This window comes from Lindgomyces ingoldianus, assembly GCF_010093535.1.
Source record: "Lindgomyces ingoldianus strain ATCC 200398 unplaced genomic scaffold BDR25scaffold_5, whole genome shotgun sequence".
In the NCBI taxonomy this organism is placed as follows: domain Eukaryota; kingdom Fungi; phylum Ascomycota; class Dothideomycetes; order Pleosporales; family Lindgomycetaceae; genus Lindgomyces; species Lindgomyces ingoldianus.
The window spans coordinates 1107256-1121529 of record NW_022985166.1 but is presented as its reverse complement, the minus strand read 5'-3'; the positions used below and the strand labels follow the sequence as shown (position 1 = coordinate 1121529).

At 50.0% G+C, this 14274-nt stretch overlaps 6 protein-coding genes across 6 annotated transcripts; 2 read left to right on the top strand and 4 right to left on the bottom strand.

Annotated features, from left to right (window-relative positions):
- Nucleotides 1–587: 587 nt before the first annotated feature.
- Nucleotides 588–2210, top strand: BDR25DRAFT_340136 (uncharacterized protein; the record flags this gene model as incomplete). Its single annotated transcript, XM_033693470.1, has 3 exons — nt 588–979; nt 1012–1193; nt 1269–2210. 3 exons carry the CDS (start codon nt 588–590, stop codon nt 2174–2176), a joined length of 1482 nt encoding a protein of 493 aa, XP_033552185.1. The 3' UTR covers nt 2177–2210.
- A 1021-nt stretch (nt 2211–3231) lies between these two features.
- BDR25DRAFT_350730 (uncharacterized protein) lies at nt 3232–5457 on the bottom strand (the record flags this gene model as incomplete). The annotated part of the gene is made up of 17 exons (XM_033694746.1): nt 3232–3334; nt 3370–3462; nt 3501–3517; nt 3547–3586; nt 3656–3769; nt 3802–3842; nt 3886–3970; nt 4012–4111; nt 4138–4241; nt 4271–4514; nt 4558–4637; nt 4679–4879; nt 4908–4939; nt 4968–5088; nt 5179–5215; nt 5270–5402; nt 5437–5457. 17 exons carry the CDS (start codon nt 5455–5457, stop codon nt 3232–3234), a joined length of 1566 nt encoding a protein of 521 aa, XP_033552184.1.
- Nucleotides 5458–5931: 474 nt separating this feature from the next.
- BDR25DRAFT_254272 (uncharacterized protein) lies at nt 5932–6822 on the top strand. Its single transcript, XM_033686289.1, has 3 exons — nt 5932–6167; nt 6232–6279; nt 6329–6822. The coding sequence occupies exons 1-3, from the start codon at nt 6051–6053 to the stop codon at nt 6455–6457; spliced, it is 294 nt and encodes a 97-aa protein (XP_033552183.1). The 5' UTR covers nt 5932–6050; the 3' UTR covers nt 6458–6822.
- Nucleotides 6823–9074: 2252 nt separating this feature from the next.
- BDR25DRAFT_340135 (uncharacterized protein) lies at nt 9075–9566 on the bottom strand (the record flags this gene model as incomplete). The annotated part of the gene is made up of 1 exon (XM_033693469.1): nt 9075–9566. The coding sequence occupies one exon, from the start codon at nt 9564–9566 to the stop codon at nt 9075–9077; it is 492 nt and encodes a 163-aa protein (XP_033552182.1).
- Nucleotides 9567–10032: 466 nt separating this feature from the next.
- BDR25DRAFT_279382 (aldehyde dehydrogenase) lies at nt 10033–12406 on the bottom strand. The gene is made up of 4 exons (XM_033687750.1): nt 11928–12406; nt 11054–11853; nt 10645–10986; nt 10033–10409 (listed from the first exon to the last, which is right to left on the bottom strand). The coding sequence occupies exons 1-4, from the start codon at nt 12296–12298 to the stop codon at nt 10363–10365; spliced, it is 1560 nt and encodes a 519-aa protein (XP_033552181.1). The 5' UTR covers nt 12299–12406; the 3' UTR covers nt 10033–10362.
- Nucleotides 12407–12561: 155 nt separating this feature from the next.
- Nucleotides 12562–13707, bottom strand: BDR25DRAFT_254266 (3-hydroxyisobutyrate dehydrogenase-like protein; the record flags this gene model as incomplete). Its single annotated transcript, XM_033686288.1, has 3 exons — nt 12562–13387; nt 13446–13621; nt 13674–13707. 3 exons carry the CDS (start codon nt 13705–13707, stop codon nt 12617–12619), a joined length of 981 nt encoding a protein of 326 aa, XP_033552180.1. The 3' UTR covers nt 12562–12616.
- Between the last annotated feature and the right edge of the window lie 567 nt (nt 13708–14274).

The window sequence follows — 14274 nt, the reverse complement described above, 5'->3', positions numbered from 1 at the left end:
GACCACGTTATGCAACCTAGATACCGAAATCAGGCAGGGAAAGACACATGAAAGCTTGTTCGGCAGTGCCTGAAAAGCGCCGCGCTGTCGTCTAAAGTATAGTAAAGCCCTTTGTAATAAATGGGGCTGCTTACCTACCCGTAGAATTCTTCGAGAAGGATTGCCAGTTGACTAAAGAGCCCCCGCCCTCTGGTCGGGCTAATAATTCTTGGGGACTATTACGGGGCATTGGAAAGCTATGGAAAGAGGATAAGAGGGACTGGGAACATGCGGGGTAGCAAACACTGCATTGAATATTATTTACCTAAGGAAATTTGTATTGCTAGAGAGAGAGTCTCGCATGAGTTCCCGTTGTAACATGTGGCCGGAACAAGTGTACGGAGAGATTGACATACGAAAGCGGTAAGAGAGACTTCTCGCCCCTTCCCTCCAAATCACTCAAATAAACAACCTCACTAGGAAGAAATACACTCACCGCCTACCTAGGCAAGCAAACACATCCTTACCGGGAGAGAGTTATATGATCAGTCTCCAATTATTATCAGCCTCTCGCTACCTTCTTCCCGCACCAATATACACTCCAAGAAATGCCACAACTACCAACCGAAAGGTATTCCATCCCTGTCGCCGATATATATGTGACCTGGAGACTCCTCTATTCTTCGACATGGAACGTCCAGCGCTACGGCCGATTGGGTTTCGGCACCGATCTCACTCTATCATTCAGCCCCGCTGGGAACACTTTCTTCATCAACCGAATGACACGCCCCAAACGAATGTGGTATCTTCAAGGCAACTTCAACCGCGAGGATATTCACACATTCTTCAGTGACTATCAGCAGCGGATCCGGATTCTCGGTCAGTTTGATAAGGAGCGTTCATTCTGGGATTTCCAATTCGAGAATACAGGAGACTTGAGGGAATTTATTCATACTTCTCTGAGAACTGGAGTTCGATATGGGTGTGCTCTACAGTCAAGGTATGGTAGGGTACACTGTATACGCAATGCAGAAGGTGGAGACCGCTGACTCTTCTTGGAAGGAATGAAATGGTCAGGATCTTCAGGAATGTACCTGCAAACCCTCATGAAGCCTTGGTAGTGCCGGACGCATATCGGCCTTCCCTAGCACGTCAAGATAGCGATGATATGCTACGCGAGCTTGCAAAGGGGCCCAAAGCTGCGACCCAATATGGTGAAGCGACGAGAGAGTTGATCGGCAAGGATGACTCGCTCGTTAAATAACTAGACTTTCGACTAATTCTCACAGGTTTAGAGGTCTTATTGCAGTGCCGGGCCGTATGCCCAGGTCAAGGAGGCCAGAGTTTGGAGCATCTAACCAGCCCCGAAACATTCGAAGCCATAAGTTCGAAGACCACAGCCTCTACGGCCAACTTAGTGATGGCGGATAGTGAGCCTGGAGGGACACCTGAGAGCTCAGGAGGAGAGATCCCGTTGTTAGCACCCGAACTAGTTAATCCTATCAAGACGGTCGTTGCGCCGTCACGATCAGCTCAACGGCGACGTTCAGCCACCCAAACGAGCAATCATTCTGCGCCCGAAACTTCAAAAGCAGGACAATCTGAAAATCGTGGAAATGTTAGCGTGCGAGGATCAAACAGCGCAGAACCACTATCTACACCCGTCGCTACAACGGAGTCAGCCGGGGACTCACTGCATTCGACTAAAGAGCCATTCCCAGATACAGGAATGGGATGTCACACTGTGTCAGAACCCAGACAAATGGACTCAAATGAAGAAGATGGTGGTATAGATTTTGAGGTGCCTGCTTCGCCTCTACTGGTTGCTCGGATGTGGAGAATCCCCTCATCAGTGCTACCAAGTCAGCAGTCGTATTCGCCCACAGAGACAACATACCATACTGCCCAGGAAGCGATGGAAGTGGACTCAGTTGGCAACGAAAGAGCTGTCGATGTTGGGGTAATAACGTTACCTCAAGCTCTCGCCACGCAAAGGCCACAACCATCACCGTCCGAATTGTACAACCTCCTCGACTCCCATGTATCGCGGATAGCAGCGCTCGAAAGGGAGTCCGAACGTCGGGATCTTCGACTGGATGAGGCTGTGCGAGAGATTGAAGGACTTAAATCCGACCTGAAGGCTTTACAGACAAACATGGTGGAACTGAAGGCTAAATTAGGACATCCTTTAGACTAGACTAGTGTACCAGACGGGATGAGAAGTGCAAAATTGCTGGCCTGATTATCCTATTGGATATTTGTTAACTCTGACTTGAGGATGATTGCAAGGAATACAGTACTAGAACCATTTGACAATACTCAGATGCGGGAATGAAGTTGAACAACTTGAGCTATTTGTGGGATTATCCGGCGAAGATACATGACTTTGCCTATAGTAAACTGACAATCGGCATTGTATACAAAAATGATGCAATCGTTTGATGTATTACAATGCATTGTGATGATCAGGCTCCCCAGGTTGCCCTGCTGCGGTTACGCGTATACGCGCATACGTGGGAGAGGGATAAGTCTCACGGTGATTAGCAGATTCGCAAGAAAGATGCTCACTTTCACTCACTTTGGCATGATAACCATCCGATAACGCATCTCGAGGCTCTTGTGCCTTGGTTAGCAAGCGGCACGGGCCGAATTATGGACCCTAGTTGCGACGATCCCATCAAGGATTTTATGAGAAATGCTGTGATTGGATGCCCTACTTTCCATTCACCCCTTTTCATATCCCCGGCATATGGTGAGAGGTTTTGGTGGTCGGATGGTGCACCTCCGCGTCTACGAGGAGATGGTGCAGCTGATGCGGCATTTCCGACCGCATCTGCAGCCTCACAATTTTTTTTTCTGACTCAAGATGGAGGACATTTTTTACTCAGTGGTGGAAGGGTACTCCGTGCCTGTACATATGGACCCCACTCAGAGACCAGAGTAATAGGGCGCAAATGTTCCGGAGGTGCCGGGTCGTGGGATTGCTAGGTGGTCATGAATCCTTCAGAAGAGTCATTTACCAACTCCATTTGGCGGATAGGTGGGGATAGGAGTTACCACACTTACAAATATCGCCCATTCGGCTCTCACTACCAGGATACCACGAGGTCGTCATGAACTGATGGGTAAGACAACTTCTACCACAGAGACTTGGGGTATAGCCCTGGGACTGGCTGCCCTGTTATTTTAAAGCTGTTCCTACGGGGCGATAGAAATCTAGAATCCTCTCGCCTGGGTGTTGTAGCTGCGCTCTTAGTATCTCGTTTCAGGGTGCGTGGGAGAGCGGAAGGGTACGTGTGAGTCGATGTATGTGCAAGGATCAAAGTTGTCGTAGTCCCAAACTCGCACGAGAAGACTCATCTCAGAATTATCGAGGGAATTTGAGGATACTGATTAAAAGGTATAGCATCGGAAGGGCCAACTTGTGTCCAGGTTGGGGAAAAGTTGGTCTCATGCTGGGGAAACTCCTTGAAGATCGACTCACTATTTTCCCGAACATGGAATAGGCTATATTCTTCGACGCGATATATTCAGGACACTGATAGAACTCAAGGAGAACAAGGGCACGGTGGACCGAGTGTTAGGCTTCAAAGCCTCCGGTGAAGGCCTTCCATGAATTCCTCATTGCCCATACCATACCCGCTAGTTACGCAGGTATACGGTACAAAAGTGGGACGTCAGCTCATACTCCCCACGAGGGCGCTTCGGGCGTTTCCAGATATCGACACCGACCGCAAGGTTCAACGGTAACTTCTGTGCGCTCTCGCCAGAATGAAATGACTCTCGAGCACTACAAAATCTGCTGCAGCCTTATTTCCATACTCGGGGTGTGCAGCGACGAGATGTGGTGCCATCCAGAGAACCTCCCCGAGCGCGACGTGCGGCGTGGGAAAACATTCCGGTGACTGCGCTACTATCACTATACGGCATTGCTGCCCAGCTGCGGCTAATATATCCATGTTTGGCTTCTAGTGCTCTTGGGAGTAGCAAGCTTTCGGTCTCGTATTATTAAAGGTGTTCCAAGTTGGAAACCATTGGAGACAAGGCACTGGCATAGCGGCAGCCACGTACTTGTGTTTCCACTTAGGTACTGTCCATATAGACCCAGAGTTGGATTTGGATGACGTCGCACCTGACACGCGGACTGTTGGGTGGAACATACTTCGGGTGTTGCTTTCCGATCAATGATGCTCGTAGCTGAGACGGAGATGCGGAGCACCTCCACGACGTTAACAGAAACTCTGAAGCCACATATATCCACTCTAGGATTGGTGATTCGGAATGTTGCCACGCCAACACATCGTCGCTCTTCTGATCGTCGGCAACAGCGGCCCTTGATAACGACGTGTCCGCTGCCAGCGAATACCCAAGAAATTCTCGGTGAAGATTCCAGCCTACAAATTGAGGGAACAGGGTGAGTTGTACTATTCTGAAGCAGGAAATTGAGCACTGCGGGGTAAAGGTCCGGTCAGAGATTACCATGGCGGGCAACTGCTTGGGACTCCAGCGACCCGTTTTTGAACCGGCTCCAGATACTCGGGAGATGAAGAATCGGGCATCTGCCCAGTTTTAATGAACTGTTAGTGAATAATTGGGGTGCGGGAGGCGTTGCAGGCGGGCCAGCCTCGGAATACGAAGGAAGAATCGTATCTTCAGTTCTAACATATCCACAAAGTAGCCACAGAGCACGAAAGTGCACGAGGAACCAGCCATTTCAAGTGAAGAAGTAACACCTGATATTGAAGCCTTATGCCTCAGAACAGCGCTCGAAACCTCCCAAAAATCAGTCCTGCATTGCAAGACTTGTCGTGGTAGTACCGACTTATCCTCGTGTCTCTGCCCAGGAAGAAAAGGATCCATGGCGACAGTCCGCCTCACTCTTTGGTATCGAATACCGCACCTTTTCGGTCGGCGTCTTTTCGTATCACACTTTCTCCTTTCCGGTATCTGGACTACCATTCTGCCATGTTTCGCCATTCATATGCGACGTGTCGAGAAGTAGTCAAGTGGAGAAATTGACGAGGTATTCCTGGTACGCCTTCGGCAAGACTATCAATGCAATCTTTGACGAAACCCGGCCGGGAGCGTAATCCAGAGTAGTCGGTCAAGCTCGAGGGACTTTAATCTTTGTAAGCTACAAAGGCACAAGGGTACATAATAGATGCTGCAAGCATACCTTAATTATTGGGTTGAGCGCACAATTCGTAGATGCATTCATGCCCTGTTAGCGACGATACTAGACATCTCATCGTGCGTTAGGGGTATTCCTTGCAGATCGTAAAACGCTCACAGATAGTGATATTCGAGGGCGGTGAAGGAAGCCCAACGCTAAGAATGGGACTTCTGGCATCGCCGTTTCTGGACACCGAGGATATAGAGAGGCGGATGACTTGGGTAGGAGTGGTGATCGTCGAAGCAATTTCCTAATGAATTCCCACAAATCGTCAAGCCTCACACACAAGGACTACATTTCGGCATAGCGAAAACCCAAGGAACACACTAGTGGCACGAAAGTATCTCTTTTGCGAAAGTGTAGAGGCAAAAAATCAATGTCGGTAGTACCCCTAAGTTTCTGTAGTCGTGGCAACGTGCATCACTTTATATAAGGTATTCCTCCTATCCGTCTTGGATCGTGCCAGCGTGGCGGGTGTGCTGTCAATTCTGTGAGATCCCTAGGCTAGGCTGAGTAGCAACTAGATTTTCACATTATCCATTTAGGAGGTCGTAGAATGAGAAAGCTGGAAGGCGGCGGAACCTCGTCGTCAATTTGGGGCGCGGTTTGGGCTCTGCGTCGCTTGGGCCGCCGCCTCACTTTCGCCTTACTCTTCGCCCGACGCAAGATCTCGCGTGTTGACAGGCTGAACCCTGTATTCTAATTCTAGTGTGTCTGTGGCGTACAAGCCTATTAGATGATGAGGGTAGAGAAATTACTTAAGATCAAAAGGGCCCAACGTTCGAACTCCACAGCGACTAGTAGACGAATTCAGCAGCGAGTCTAGTGAGCCAAGCCCTCGCTTTGCTTTTTCAAGCTATACGTTATTTCTTTTTCTTGTCCTTCATACGTTTAAAACATGGCTGGCGCAAATTCGTACTTTCTTCCTGGCTTCGGCATCTCACGAGCGGTTATCCAAAATGAGATCCGGTATCATTGCGGACCCGATGCAATCGTGAGACCATATACTCATCAGGTAGGATGAGCAGTCATCTCTGTCGTGATCGCCGTGTATACAGCAAGGCTGATATGATCCTTAGGGCCGAGATGGATTCCTATTAACGACATCCGGGCCAGCATTGACGAAGGTAGATAGGTATGAAAATATTCCAGTGAGCATAATTCTGATAGACCCAGGCACAAATAGACGACCTCAAGAAATCATCTCGGGACTACGAAGAGAAGCAATCGCGGAGAGCCAACGAAGAGGACGTATTCGTTAATCAACCAGTTGCTGTGGCCCAGAGGATACGGAGGAGTGGATGAGTTGCGACTTTCCGTGCTTCCACCATCTTAATCCAGGAATTCAGAGTAGTAGTGATCGAATGTGACTTCAGTCTCGCTTATATTTCCATTTCTCTTTTCGCCGGGGCCCAATACGTCGCACATTGCATGATCTGCAAAAAGATCATCGAGCAAGGAGGCTGAAGACATACGTTACACTCCTCTTCCCCGCTCCTCACTATACGTTTCTTTCCCTGTTTCCCAGACTGAAGATCGGTTGCTTTTCTAAAAAGGAGTTGAAGGGTGTCTTGGATCGGTCGGATGTTTGAAATTTGCCTTTTCATCTTGCTCATACCTCTCGTGCGTTTCGCTCCTCATACGAATATCATCATGTTCCCCTCTTGAAAATGCATCCCGTATATTGGCTATTCCGTGATTTTTGTGTTAACTCACCTTAAGGTCAAAGGCAGAAACTATTCCTATAATCGGCGTCTTCACTCCAACCTCGTCCATAGCTATAGTTGGCGACGTCGCAAAGCCGTTTACTTGATGGTTCTCATCTAGTAATGGCGGCCATTACACTTGGAAGCCCAGGCATTTGTGGTCCAGTGGCACGTGATATACAACGATAATGGGTACCTAGCCTAGGTTGCTTTTGGATCTTCAGCCCCTTTCCTTGGGCATTGAGTTTGGTCCTGCAGCCAGTGCCTCGCCTTATCCTAGGCTGAAGGAGAGCCGTCTGAGGTTGAAGAATCTATCCTACTTTCAAAATGCTTTGGGGTACCTCCTCGACAGAGCATGCCTTGTCTTGCAATGGCCTCCCAAACATTGGGGTGGAGCAAAGCTTGATTGGATCCTAAGTCCAACGAAAGGCATACTCAGCCCCTCTGGCGTATTCATTGGGGGCGGTTCCTTGTTGCATTTTGGACAACTTGCAAGTTCTAGATCAGTGAAGCGTCCTAAGAAGGATGCCTCAGTATCGCGTCTTGACGGCTGCTATTTGGATCAGCAGGAATTGAGTTCTCATTGGAATGTAGCTACCTAGAAGAATCTGTGTCATCAGCCCTGGTCATCCTCCGAGACTCTAGGCACCCATCTTAACAGACTGATGAAGCTGTTGATACGCACCGCCCTACAACAGAACGGGGCTCAACACCTTCACCCACACTGTCGCAAGCATTGAAACATGCATGAAGAAGAATCGTGCATTTCGTTGGATATAAGTTCTTATCGGCCGGGCCATCTATCGAGGCGGTAAAGGTCTCCATCTGGGTCTTTCCGGACGACGTCTCCAACGGGGAGGCTCGCCCTATTTAACATTCTCTGACCGGACGCTTGGCAGGCGCTCGGGAGCAGCCACGTATGATTTCCGCCTGCGAGGCTGAAGAGCCAATGTTTCGAGGCGTGAAAGGCCCCAATGTGGCTTGCAATGGGTAATGCGGTTCGTGAGGCGGGAAGACAGGGGATCAACGATGAACGTTTGTGACCAATCAGGGGGCCGATTGGTGTGATTAGTCAGCGACCGGTGAGTAACTATTTCCATACTTCTTCGATAATCATATTTCTCGACAATTTCCCGGTATTCGTGCATCCGCGGATCAATGTAAATAGCTTCAGGGACTCGCATGAAGAATAAGCCGCAATTTGGTTCCGGGGCCGGAAGTCGTCCTCCAACGAGTCATACACGTATACCAATGCTCCACATCGAAAGACACATTCTGTATTTGATCCCACTTGATGACCTATCCCTAGCATTCAGGATCACAAGGCCGCTTAGAATACCCCAGTAAAGCGAGCACGATTCTCGTGCTGGGTGGCGATTCTAGAAAAGACTAGCATGCCATTCAGCCAGAAATAGCGAATCAAACTAGCGCTGCGACCCCCAAGTTGTGTGTGCAGGCCGGCAAACAAAGCTGTTGTACCATGACGTCCAAACACATTGTTGGTGGATGACGCGGATGATCGCGGTCAAAGGCACATCGCTAAGGGGGGTTGCGCTTTTCCAGCCCATTTCAAAACTCTCCGTCTCCAGCCTCTAACTTGCCCTCTTTTCGATATGATCAGATACATCAACGGAATTCCAAATCATCAATCGAGACTAACCCTAGAAAGGAACAACTCAAGAAGTTTGGAGGGAGCCCTACACAAGCTTAGGAACTCGAAGCTCAGAGTTGTTTTCCCCCGCTTACATTGGGTAGGGCCTCCAAAGCAACAGGCTAAGAATATTCCTGGGAAGACGGCAACATGGCCAGGTTCATTTTAAGCTCTTCCGCACTTGCTTCACTTACGACAGATTGGAGCACGCTTGAACCAACCAGCTCCTGGTCGTAGGGGATTTACTATTCAGTATGTCCCAAGAGCAAAACTCTATTCTACATACACAAGTCGAAGATAGTATTCCAATACTGTCTTATCAAACAAAGTCCATATTACCCTTCCAAAATTTTAATGTATCCAAATTAAACCCTCCAAAGAAAAGAAAAGAAACGAAAAGATAGAAATTCAGTGACTTATCGCCCCAATCCCCACACTTTCTCCACAGTCGCCCTCTTCTTTCCATCCCGGCCAAACCCATACCAACCGACCGGGATTTGTCTCCTCACCCTCAACCTCCTCCCCGCAAGCCCAAAGCCCCCAAATCCAACCCATTCATCCTCCTTCATTTTCTTCTTCTGTCCTTCCATTTCTCCTTCATCTTCCCAGCCTCGCGCCCCAGTGTCTCCGTCCTGGAACCCGCGAGATCCCTACCCATCTCCCGCTCCTTCCTCTTTTCGAGCCTTTGTTTCAAAGTATCAGTGACTAGGCTGTCGAAGATGCGCTCGTGCTCACCCCCCTTCTCCATCTCCGCCCGCTCCCGCATAATCTCCGCATGTACCGCATCTGCAATCCTCATCCTCTGCTTGAACTCCGATGCCGGGATCGGGATCATTCTGCAGACCCAGACACCTCCACCTGCACCTGCACCATCGTCCGAGTTCGAATCACGTCGGGCGCGGGATGAGGGTTCGGAAGTCTGGAAGTTGGAGGTACCTGCACAGGATGAATTGTGGCAGGCACGAGGGCCGCGGCTGCGGATGCGGCTGAAGTAGTTCCTGTCACCGATATAGATGGGGGCGCGGCGGGTTGATATGTCGCGGAAACCTGTCGGCATTTTGGATGGAAGGTGAGTGGATGAGATGTTGGAGCGGTTGGTATTGCCACGTGGGTGTATGTAAAGAGAATGTTGGTGGGGATATTATCTCTATCCAGGGTCTTGATGAGATTGTGGAGTAGTGATGGTGAAAGTACACTGAACGATAGCACTTTTATATCTATATTGTTCTTACTGGATACGATAATGAAAGAAGGTATGCAGGATGTTTGATAAATTCGATAGGGGCATTTTGAACGAGCGTGTTTGCCTTTGCCCGGAACAAGAATTTCTTTGATGGACAAGCAAGTTCCGTGTTGAAGACCTCCAAAAGCGTTAGGAGAAGCTTCGCAAGGCATATCAGAGTAATGGCTTGGGCCTCCCACTGATTCATGCCGCACAAATAATTCTCAGGAGACATGGCATTGAGACACAATGATGTAGAAGATTTGAGATGCATGGTGAGTGCTTGGGGAAATGTCTTCGTCTCAGATTCTTGAAGATTGTTGGAACAAACATTTATTTTTGGCAAAGGCCGGGACGAGGAAAACATCGCGGCTTCCATACAATGTCTCAGACCCTGATTCCACACTCCCTAATTTGCGAAAGAAGACATCTCAGATATACAAAGGACGCAATTCCCAGAGACACGCGCAAACCAGTCTTAAAGATTGTTGACCCAAGGAGTTTCCAGGACATGCAGAACAGTCATGAAAGACTCCATTCCTCATTCGAACCAAATCATGATATACATGGCAAAGGGGAAAGAGAATCAGTCCCCAAAGAGGAGGATTTTGCATGCCAATTGTGGCAAAGTTCATAGTTTCGCTCTCCGCTGTAGGTAGAACCTAATACCGACCGCAACTGCGACACGTCAGTCTTTGTTGACGCGGAAGCAATTGATAGTGAGGTTATCGTCAATTTCCCAACCAAAAACCCCTACTGGCGAACAGAGGGCTCAAAATGACATGCAAATACAACAATGGGTTGAGAGGCCAGATGCAGCAGGGCAGGCAAGGAAGACAAAGCATGATACATCAGATTTTGTGGTATCCAACGAACATTGCAAAATACTCATGTCACGATCCATTAGACTTACCAATTAAGGTGGCGAGACTTTTCATCCCAATTAAGCCCCTCAACCAAGCAATCCACCCAAGGGTCCTACCCTCCCGATCAAAATTTGGTTTCAATTCGTTCATACCTGCGAATTTCTGCTGCTTCTTAAGGGTGTATGGCGGGTAGCGGATGTCCAGCTGGCTCTCAATCCAGCCTGGGGTCTTAGTAACAGATCGTCGATGCGTAAAGACATCGAAAGAGGCCTTTCCACGGTACGCACCCTGGCCAGAGGAACCGACGCCCCCGAAAGCCAGGGTAGGGATTGAGGCGTGGAAAAAGCCGTCGTTCAGAGAAGCACCACCAGAGCGGGTCTGAGAGAGAACTGAAGGCAAGAGGTGTCAGCAAGATACTGGACATAGTCATGTAGACAAGTAGAATGAAGAGCATACCCTTCTCCATTTCTTTCTGAGTGCCAAATGGATACAATCCTAGCGGCGTGTCGTGCACTTGGTTGGCAATCTTGATGGCCTCGTCTAGATCTGCTACGGGGAGAATAGGGAGCAGTGGCCCAAAGCTCTCCTCTGCGATTAAACTGTCGTCTAGGCTGTCCACCTGCACAACTGTAGGTTCGATGAAGAGATCGCTTTCGTCCATTGTACCACCAAGCAGAATCTTGCCACGAGACTCATCCAGCATTGTCTTGAGTCTCTGGAACTGCCTCAAATTTACAATTCTGCCATAGTCTGGAGAGTTCCGCGCGCCCTGGGGGTAGAATTCTTGGAGCGAGTTCTTCATCTCCTCCACAAAGAGTGGTAGCATGTCTTTGTCGACAAGGGTGAAGTTCTGGGACACGCACACCTGGCCGGCATTCAGGGTCTTGGCCCAGAGTAGCCTCTTCGCAGCAAGCTTGGGGTCGGCATGCTTGGTGATGATGGCGGGATTCCGGCCGCCGAGCTCGAGCGTGACTGGAGTTAGCGTCTCAGCAGCCTTCTTGGCGATGATTGTCCCGACGTTCGCAGAGCCCGTGTAGAAGATCTTGTCCCACTTCTGGTCGAGCAGTGCCGTCGTCTCTGGGATAGCGCCCTGGAGGACCGTGTAGCACGAGGGGTCGAGCGACTCGGCAATGATCTTCTGCATGATGGCTGCCGCATTGGGCGAGCTCTCGGAAGGCTTGAGCACGGCGGTGCATCCGGCCGCGATGGCCCCAATGAGCGGGCCGATGGACAGCTGGATTGGGAAGTTGTATGCTCTAGAGGGAAGGAGCAGTCAGCGTCGGCAGGTAGGTGCTGCTCCCCTCTCTGGGAGCTGCGAGGGATGGCCCACCCAATGATGAGAACCGTGCCCAGCGGGTCCTTCCTGATCTTGGGCGCAAACAGCCTGTTCGTCAGGGGGATGTCCTGGGCCGACTCGTCCTTTGCAAAGCGTGCTACGTTCTTGGACATGAACACTATGTCGTTCATGCACCAGCTCACCTCGGTGAGGTACGTCTCGAACGTCGGCTTGCCCAGGTCCTTCTTGCATGCTTCGATGATGAGGTCCTTGTTGTCTGACAGCCCCCAGTACAGCTTCCGCAGCTGTGCCAGCCTGAATTCGAGCGGGCGAGTTTTGTGCGAAAGGAAGCTTGCGCGAATGCCATTGACAGTGCTCGCAATGCTGTCGATGGGCGTGTGCTCGAAGGGGGGCAGTTCGGCCATGGTGGATTCCTATTTGTCGCAAATAATCGAAGAGCACGGCGCTGGACAGAGATGAGAAACTTGGATAGAGCGAAGAAAGAGGGGCCCCGTAGACTACCTAAGTGTTTCTCACTGCCGTGTCCGCCGCCCAGGAGCCTTCACAGGTGTGCGCTCGGTGCCTCGGCCCAGGCCGGCCACACTTCGGCCCCGCATTCCCCTCTTCGGGCATAGTTCTGTTCTGCCTGCAGCCACCCACCCACCCACCCACCATCCCGTCCACCCACGCAAACTCTACGAAAATATCTCAAGCCGAAGCCGCATCCATGATTCATCGTCAAACTACCTCCTCTCGCTCTCGTTCAACCATTTATACACCACCCTTGCATCCTTTCCTCTGTACCTACTATCATTCTTTGCCTCATCAAACGCCTCCAACGTCGGCTTATCCAATATCGTTCTCGCACCAACCATCTCCGCTAGTTGACTCCCCATCTTTAAAACCTTTGCACATAACTCAATCCGGAATCCTCCCTCATAGTCTCTGGAACTTGGAACGTTTTGCTGCACTCCCGGCACTGGATTGCTCTTACTCGTTACCCAGCATTGACCTCCGGAAACATTAATGACATCTGTCAGAAGCTTGGGGTCGAGGCCCATTTTCACGCCAATGTTGAGCGCTTCGGATGCCGCGAGCGACGTTATGGCCGAAAGGTAGTTGTTGATGACTTTGAAGGCAGTCCCGGCTCCGACATCCCCGCACAGGAAAACACTGTCCTCCTTCCCCATGTGTGCGAGTGTACTCTTCACCATTGGGAACACATCTTTGTTATTTGTTCCCACCATAAATGTTAACGTCCCGTCTTGCGCGCCCATTGGCCCTCCTGATACCGGTGCATCGACGAAGGTTAGATTTGATGAAACGCTCGATGCTTCCGTCGCTTTTGCAACTGCGAGTATCACGGGAGTTTCAATCGTCCCGCATTCCATGATGATTTTCTTCTGTGGGGAAGCTTTGATGGAGGCCTCAACCCCCGAAATGACGCCGTTCAATGCATCCAAATACACTTCCTTAACAGCGGCGCCATCAGGTAGCATTGTCACTACCATATTCTATCTTGGTTAGCCCAACCCCTTCTTTCCAAGGAACGACACCCTATCTGCTACTCACAGCTCTTTTCGCTGCTTCTGCTCCACTCTTTACTACCTCTACTGGCCCTTCACCTTGTGCATCCTTTTGGAATCGTGATATTGCGTCCGGCACAACGTCGCATATTAGGAGAGTGTAGTCAGGACCGAGGCCTTTACGAAGGTTGAGGGCCATGGGGTAGCCCATTACTCCCAGACCTAATACATGTCATCCCGGTTTTCTAGCGAGGTTTGAATGTCCTGAGCGTACCCACAAAGGCCACTGTTTTATCCGGCGATGTCATGTTTCTATGAATGGATTTTGACTACCACTCTCAATATTTGATGATGGACGGTGGATGCGTACTTCTTCGTTATGTGTACGCTTGCGGACTTGGTTCGTGCGATGCAGCCTTGCGAAGAGGGAAGTTTGCGAAAGCGATCTAACAAGTGACGATTCGAGGTCGTGGACACGTTCGGAGCGAGCTTCGCCAGCCACAGTACGAGCGTTATTACTCCAGCCTTTTTCTTTCCGAAGGTGCCTGTGCCTTTCCGAAATACAGACTTTCGAGAAGGCCGCCGATACAGTTCGACCCCTCACCGGAAGCTCCCCACATCCCCGCATTTGGAGAAGAATGACTCGATCATCATCTTAACATCTCCAACATTTGGAGTTCGGTTATTGGTAATCGCCACCCAAGACCGTTCAGTGCCGCGTGCATGGCTAACAGGCTTGGTGGGCACTGTTTCGGGCCTTTGCTGATGCTTTTCACCACCAACTTTTCGGGATGTACCCCGGATATATCCCCGCTCCTTGTTACGAATCATGTCTAAGTAGTCTTATTCCCAGCTATCAAAACACGATTCGAGAC

Bases quoted from the DNA above. Each gene is read 5' to 3' on its own strand.
- BDR25DRAFT_254272 (XM_033686289.1), top strand. From the start codon at position 6,051: ATGGCTGGCGCAAATTCGTACTTTCTTCCTGGCTTCGGCATCTCACGA. The intron at 6,168-6,231 runs GTAGGATGAGCA...TATGATCCTTAG, and splicing joins TGAGACCATATACTCATCAG to GGCCGAGATGGATTCCTATT. The intron at 6,280-6,328 runs GTAGATAGGTAT...TGATAGACCCAG, and splicing joins CCGGGCCAGCATTGACGAAG to GCACAAATAGACGACCTCAA.
- BDR25DRAFT_279382 (XM_033687750.1), bottom strand. From the start codon at position 12,298: ATGGCCGAACTGCCCCCCTTCGAGCACACGCCCATCGACAGCATTGCG. The intron at 11,854-11,927 runs GTGGGCCATCCC...CCTTCCCTCTAG, and splicing joins GGCACGGTTCTCATCATTGG to AGCATACAACTTCCCAATCC. The intron at 10,410-10,644 runs GTAAGTCTAATG...GACGTGTCGCAG, and splicing joins AAGTCTCGCCACCTTAATTG to TTGCGGTCGGTATTAGGTTC.